The 7,139-nt window shown below is 46.6% G+C and overlaps 1 protein-coding gene across 7 annotated transcripts in view; it reads left to right on the top strand.

Moving 5' to 3' along the window:
* The window catches only part of Eps15l1 (epidermal growth factor receptor pathway substrate 15 like 1), an 85,522-nt gene that overhangs the window by 27,401 nt on the left and 50,982 nt on the right, over nucleotides 1–7,139 (top strand). For all 7 annotated transcript variants that reach the window (XR_003378074.1, XR_003378073.1, XM_013350726.2 and 4 more), the window contains exons 5-7: nucleotides 485–580; nucleotides 1,357–1,419; nucleotides 4,609–4,734. Coding sequence is in view for 5 of the 7 variants with exons in the window: in XM_013350726.2 (XP_013206180.1) it covers nucleotides 485–580; nucleotides 1,357–1,419; nucleotides 4,609–4,734 (285 nt within the window). In the remaining 2 variants the exon portion in view is untranslated. The remainder of the gene's footprint in view (nucleotides 1–484; nucleotides 581–1,356; nucleotides 1,420–4,608; nucleotides 4,735–7,139) is intronic.

The raw sequence follows: 7,139 nt of genomic DNA, 5'->3' as shown, positions 1-7,139 counted from the left end.
TTTCTCTGTAGCTTTGGAGCCTGTCCTGGAACTAGCTCTTGTAGACTAGGCTGGCCTCGAACTCACAGAGATCCGCCTGCCTCTGCCTCCTGAGTGCTGGAATTAAAGGTGTGTGCCACCACCACCCGGCTACTAATAGTTTCTTTAAGCAAAAAATTTAAATCCAATACCTGGGCTGAGGCCCAGTTTAGGAGAAAAGTTCTGGCATGGTATTCCTGAGGTTTCAGGTCCTATGTCTGCTCCACAAAAACAGAAACAAAGCGGGCTGTGTATATTTGAGTTGTCAGTCATTGTGAGCGTGTGGACCACTCCAGCATTGTGACCTAGGAGCATTGCCTTTGAGAAAATCCCTTTGCTTGAAATGTTTCAGTGCTCAGTACTCACCAATGGCTGCCTGCTATGGTGTCTATGGTCATCACAGTGGAAGTGAGAGCTGTTCTGTCCTACCTTATGCTGTTCATGCCTCCTCTTTTTGGGTCCACAGGGTTTCTATGTTGCACTGAGATTGGTGGCCTGTGCACAGAGTGGCCATGAAGTCACCTTGAGCAATCTGAGCCTCACCATGCCACCACCGAAATTTGTGAGTGTGCAAGCCATCATACTCTCTTGGTCCCGTGTGTGCACATCTGTGTGAGTGATGCTCCATGTTTTCTCTTGTCTTTCCTGTGAGATGCATATATCATAAAATTTCCCATGTTTTACATGCGCAGTTCAGCTAGCATAGTGGGATGCCTTTAATTCCAACATTCGGAAGGCAGAGACAGGTGGATTTCTGAGTTCTAGGCCCTAGGCCTGCCTGCTCTACAGAGCTAGTTCCAGACAGCCAAGGCTATACAGAGAAACCCTGTCTTGAAAATAAAACAAAATAAATAAAATGCATAGTTGGGTAGCACTTAACACATTACAGTGTCGTGCAGCCGTTAGCCTGAGTTCCAATTCTCACCTCCCAAAAGGAAGACTTTGGGCCATGTCTTATTCTTCGTCTCCTCATCTCCCCGTCCTTGGTAGCCACCCATCTTCTTTCTGTGTAGGCTGTCTTTTCTGGTGCTGCTCTCAGTGGAGTCACACAGAGTATGGCCTTGTGTGTACATCTTTCACTCACTCTACCCAGATCAGAACACTGTACTGTTGTGACTGTGGCTGTTCTGTCCGTTTGCTGAGCTCTGTGATGTTGCCTCTACCTTTGGCTGTTGGGAGCAGCACAGCCGTGAATGGATTTGCGTGTGCACCTGTGGGTTTACACCTGGGAGGGGAGCTGCGGGGTCATAAGTCATTCCCTGTTTGTGACCTTCCCACTTTGGAATGAGATCCTTTTGGTTGTGTTTGCATATGTGATCCTGTCCTTTTTTTCCTCAGCATGACACTAGCAGCCCACTGATGGCCACACAACCGTCTACAGAGACCCACTGGGCTGTGCGGGTAAGTGAGGGGGACAGTGCCATAGTTGATGTGCACCGTATGTATTGTTTGGAACATTCGGAAGCACCTTTGCCATCTCTATGTCTTCATAGAATTGGAGGATCATATCTGTGCTTAGATTTTGTTTTTAAGATTTTATTTTTAATTCTTCGTATGTCTGTGGTGGGTATGTTGCCCTTGAAGACCAAAGATAACAGGGTTGGGGTAGTAGGGGGCGGCCTGGAGCTGGAATTACCAGCTGTTGTGAGCCACCTAACTTGGGCATTGGAAGCTGCACTTGGCTACTCTTAACCTCTGAGTCATCTCTCCAGCCCTTGTTTATTTTGTTTTTTGCTTACTGAGAAAGGGTCTCATGTCATCCAGTCTGACATCAAGCTCAACCTGTAGCTAAAGCAGCTCCCATCTTCTGATCCTCTGCCTCTGCCTCCCTAGGATGGGGAGGGCAGGCACTCTCGGCTTGAAAAATCAAGTTTCACATTCTTTCAGTGTAGCTGGCAGCTGTGTAGGAGCAAAGGAGCTAAGAATCTGAGGTTGCAGTTAATTTCTGTGCTCTCAGGCTGCATCTGGGGCTGCGTTGCTTGTATTGGTTCTTCAAGATAGAGAAGAGACACACTGCTATACAGCTGTCCAGCTCTGCCGTGACCCATCTTCCCTCTCTGAGATGCCTACTGCTTTGCAAAAAACCTCACCCAGCTCTTAAGGTGTTCCTTTTCCATGTAGAAGGACAATGTGGTCCTGCCCCTTGGAAGGACAAACAAGCCTGGTGGCCACCACAGCTCTTAGAAAGGAGAGCATTTCAGTGGGGATTGCTTATAGTTTCAGAGGTTTAGTCTATCAGCGTGACAGGAAACCTGGTGGCATGTAGACAGACACGGTGCTGGGGAGGAGCTGAGAGTTCTATATCTGTATCCACAGGCAACAGGGGAGGGAGAGCCACTGGACCTGACTTGGGCTTTTGAAACCTCAAAGCCCACAGTGACACTTCCTCCACCAAGGCCACACCTACCTCAACAAGGCCACAACTCCTAATAGTACCACTTCTTGGTGACCAAGCATTCAAATCTGTAAGCCTTTGGGGGGTCCATTCTCATTTAAACCACCACATTCCTACATCCTGGCCCCCATAGACTTTGTAGCTATAATACATTCAATCCAATTTCAAAAGTCTCCAGTCTGTCACAGTCTTCACACTGTTTGAAAGTCCAAAGTCTCTTCTGAGACTCATGACAACCTCTCTTTGTCTGTCTGTCTCTCTTTACAGGGTTTCTCTGTATAGTCCTGGCTGTCCTGGAACTCACTCTGTAGACCATGCTGGCCTCAAACTCAGAGATCCGCCTGCCTCTGCTTCTCAGTGCTAGGATTAAAGATGTGTACCACCATGCCTGGTCCTAAACTTATCTTTAATTTCTTTTTACAAGTTGGAAGTTTAGCTGCTTGGAGTCTTGCTTGAAGTCACCACTACCTTTATTTCACTGAGCACTGTACTAACTCCTTTACACTTTCTAATGCCCTTTTTCTCCTTGAACTGGACCTCTTGTGATTTTCCTTGCTCAGCTTGCTCCTTTTTTTGTATTAGATCTGAATGAGAGTGACTACTACCAATAGTCAGGCTGCGGAGGTGCACGCCTTTAGTCCTAGCACTCAGGAGGCAGAGGCAGGAACACAGATGCGCTTCTTGCCCCTCTTCTGGACTTGTCCTGCTCTTTCATTAAGCAATAGTTTGAATCACTTTTGCCTTGCTAAGAGAAGAGGAAGGAACCTATGACTATCTCAGGGCAAGTAAAAAAAAAAAATCAGAAAGCTGGGTCGGGCAGTGGTGGCATACACCTTTAATCCCAGCAGGTTTCTGTACTTTCTGTAAATTCAAGGCCAGCTTGGTTTACAGAGCGAGTTCCAGGACAGTCAGGACTACACAGAAAAATCCTGTCTTAAAAGAAAAAAGGAAAAAGTGAGAGAGTGACCTGTTGTTGGGTTTTCTTTTACTCTAGCCCCATGTTGGAACACTAAAATGTTGGTTTTTTACTCTTTTGGCTTTTTTTGTGGGGCCTGCCACTCAGTTGTCAAATCACGTGGAGGCTCATCCTTAATTATAAATGCCTGGCCTTAGCTTTTCTTAACTTGAATTATCCCAACTACCTATTGCTTCTGGGCTTTTCCTTTTCTTACTTACTTCTGTATATCTTACTTTCACTCTTACTCCTCCACGGCTGGCGGGGTGACTGGCCTCTGATATCCTCCTCTGCCTATGCTTGGACAGACCTTGAGATTCTCAGGAAGGGCTTTGCCACCAAACTATACCCTTAGCCCTGTTTTGTTTGTTTCTCTGACACAGGATCTCTTGTAGCCCAGTCTGACTTCAAATCTCTATATAGCCAAGAATGACCTTGAGCCCCCACCTCCACCTCCTCAGTTCTGGGATTGCAGATGGGCCCTGTGGTTTATGCTGTGCTGGGGATGGAGCCCAGGGATTTTTGTGTATGCTGCACTGAACCACAGCACACTTTTTTTTTTTTTGGTTTTTCGAGACAGGGTTTCTCTGTGGTTTTGGAGCCTGTCCTGGAACTAGCTCTGTAGGCTGATCTCGAACTCACAGAGATCCGCCTGCCTCTGCCTCCTGAGTGCTGGGATTAAAGACATGCGCCACCACCGCCCGGTTCACAGCACACTTTTTAAAACTTCTTTCTTAGTGATGAGATTAGAATTTAAGGCTTCACTGTGCTGAGCCCCATCACAGCTTATGTTTGAACTTTGAGAAGCAAGACTTCTGCTCTTTAAATTGAAGACAGGGTCTCCCCATGTAGCACAGGCTAGCCTGAAGCCCTTCATCTTCCTAGCTCCATCTTGAGTGTTGGAATGAGAAGTATGAGCCATTGGCCCCACTAGAGGTTGATTTGGACCATGTTTGCTACCAAACTAGACATCTAATAAGCTTCCTTGAGCCTGCAAAAGCATCGCCCTACTTGGCTAGGTCCCTTTTGCCATGAGGCAGAGCAAGATATGGACCAGCTTCTCTTCTGCTCACTATGGCCCCCAGGCCACAGTGCCAGGGAGCTATTCCCCCCTCCCTGGCCATAAATTCTCCATCCCCAGCTTGCTCACCCTAGAACAGCTGAGCTCTGTATAGACAAGCCTGGATTTGAATCCAAACTGTGTACTCTGTACTCATTCCAGCTCCTTCTTTCCTGGTAGGTGGAGGAGAAGGCAAAGTTTGATGGCATCTTTGAAAGCCTTCTACCAGTCAACGGTCTACTCTCCGGAGACAAGGTCAAGCCAGTCCTTATGAACTCGAAACTCCCTCTGGATGTGCTGGGCAGGGTAAGGCCTGGGTGCTGTCCCGTCCCGTCCTGTACTGTGGTGTGTCTGTCCACTAACAGTCACCTTTTCCTCCCACCGTGCACTGTGCCACCAGGTGTGTCCTATGTGTCTGGCTCTTCTGTAGTTGGAGGATCAGGACTGCTTTTCTGCTGCTGGGAAGATACTGGCATCCATCTTCTTATGACAAGAGGCAGGGGCAGAAGGGAGATGGCTAGATGTACCTGTGAGAGCAGAGCCTGCTCCAAGCCTGCCCAGCACTGAGCCCCTTTCTTTTGGGTATTTGTTTCTTTCCATTTCTTTTTAAGAAGGTGTCTGCACAGGAGTAGATGTACATGAGGACTTCAGAAGACAACCGTGGGTGCACTCTTCAACTGCTGGCTACTGTTTTTTAGACAGGGTCTCTCCCTGGGCCTGGAATGTACTAAGTAGCTGGCTGGCCAAGAGTCCAGGCTTCATTCTGTCTCTGTCTCCCCAGTAGTGGGGTTACAAGTACATGCTACCACATGTAGCTTTGAAGAACAAGTGACATTGGTGTTTTTTTTTGTTTTGTTTTGATTTTTTTTTTTGAGATTTCATTGTGTTTCCCTGGTTGACTTATATAGACAATATTGGCCTTGAATTCACAGAAATCTGTTTGCCTCTGCCTCCCAAGTGCTGGATTAAAAGCATGTGCCACCATGCTATCTACATTTAAAAACTAAGTGTGTGCATGATAGTATGTGTGCACATACAGTATGTGTGCACACCGCTGTGTATCTGTGAAGATCAGAGGACCTAGGGAATCAAACTGAGCTTGTTAGGCTTTGCGGCAGCACCTTTACCTGCTGAGCCATTTCATTGGCCTTTGTCTTCTGTTTTTAAGCAGATGCTTTTTCCTGCCTGTCAGTTTTGAGGTTTAAGCATTTTCAGCTCTGTTGCGGGTTTAGAAATAGTCTTAGATACTCCTTTTTTGGTTTTATCATTTACCCCATTTTGATTGGGATTAACCTTAAATTCCCAATCCACCTCCATAGTGCATTTCATCTATCTGTCTGTCTATCTATCTATCTATCTATCTATCTATCTATCTATCTATCTATCTATCTATCATCTATCTATCTATTCATCTATCTGTCTATCTATTCATCTATCATCTATCTATTCATCTATCAATCTATCATCTATCTATCTATCTATCTATCTATCTATCTATCTATCTATCTATCTATCTGCCTTAGTTTTGGTGGCTGTGGACATGCATACCTATAATCCCAAGAGACTGAGCTAGGAGGATCTAAAGTTTGAGGCCAGCCCAGTCTGTAGCAGGACCCTGCATCAGGAGCCCCTCATCAAAAATGAACCTCAGATTTGTTCATATTAGTGCAGTGTGTTTGGCTCCAGACCCCCCCACTATAGGCACGATTCCTTTAGAGGGATGTGGCTGTGGCCTAAGACTTCATCCTGCCAGCCTGCTTCCTGGTGTATGTGGGGCAGGCAAGCTTATTGTCATCTGTGAGGCCTTGCTACAGAGGGACCATGGGTGTTCAGTCAGAGCCCAAGGCCCTAGCCTCCAGCAGAGCCTAAAAACAGCAAACATTGTCCTCGGTGGCTCTCAGAGATCATTTCCTGATGCTCATTAGATGTGCCTCTGTCAAGTTCTAGACTACAGGCGTGTGCAGCATTTCCAGTTACATTTTAAATTAGACTTTAAAATCTGTGATACAGGGGCTGGAAAGATGTCTTAGGGCTTAAGAAAACTGCAGAGGACCCCAGTTTGACTCAAATTTCAGTTGAAAGAGTTGCCTGGGATGTGGTTTTTATCCTAGCCTTTGTAGGCACAGTGAACATGTTTTAGGAAGGTTATAGGTCTCAGCTTTGGTCCTCAGCTCCCTCAGAGGATGGTTTTCAGAGAGCTGCAGGGTGGCAGGGTTGTTTTGATTTCTTGTTTTGATCTTTTTAGGTAGGGTCTTAGTTCCTGTTCTATATTCCTGTGAAGAGACACTATGATCATGGCAACTCTTTAAAAAGGAAGCATTTAGTTAAGATTTGCTTACAGTTTCAGGTTAGTCCGTGATCATCACTGCAGGAAGCATGGTGGCAGGCAGGCAGGCACGGTGTTGGAGCAGTAGCCGAGAGCACACATTTGATCCACTGGCAGAGATGCAGGGAGAAATTTGATCTGACCTGCTTTGGGCATTTATCCTGCAGTGACACAACTAACTCTTCCAACAAGACCACACCTCCTAACCCTTAACAGCTCATCAGCTGAGGACTAAGCATGCAAATATGTGAGCCTGTGGGGGCCATTTCCATTCAGACCACCACAGATAACCTGTATACTCCAGGCTGGTCTTGAGCTTCCAATCCTCCTGCCTTAGTCTCTTGTCACAAACCAGCTCCTCCTCCTCCTCCTCCTCCTCCTCCTC

This window comes from Microtus ochrogaster, linkage group LG1 (genome assembly GCF_000317375.1).
Source record: "Microtus ochrogaster isolate Prairie Vole_2 linkage group LG1, MicOch1.0, whole genome shotgun sequence".
Classification (NCBI taxonomy): Eukaryota; Metazoa; Chordata; class Mammalia; order Rodentia; family Cricetidae; genus Microtus; species Microtus ochrogaster.
Note: the sequence above shows the minus strand (reverse complement) of the source record. Positions and strands in the feature narration are given on the sequence as shown.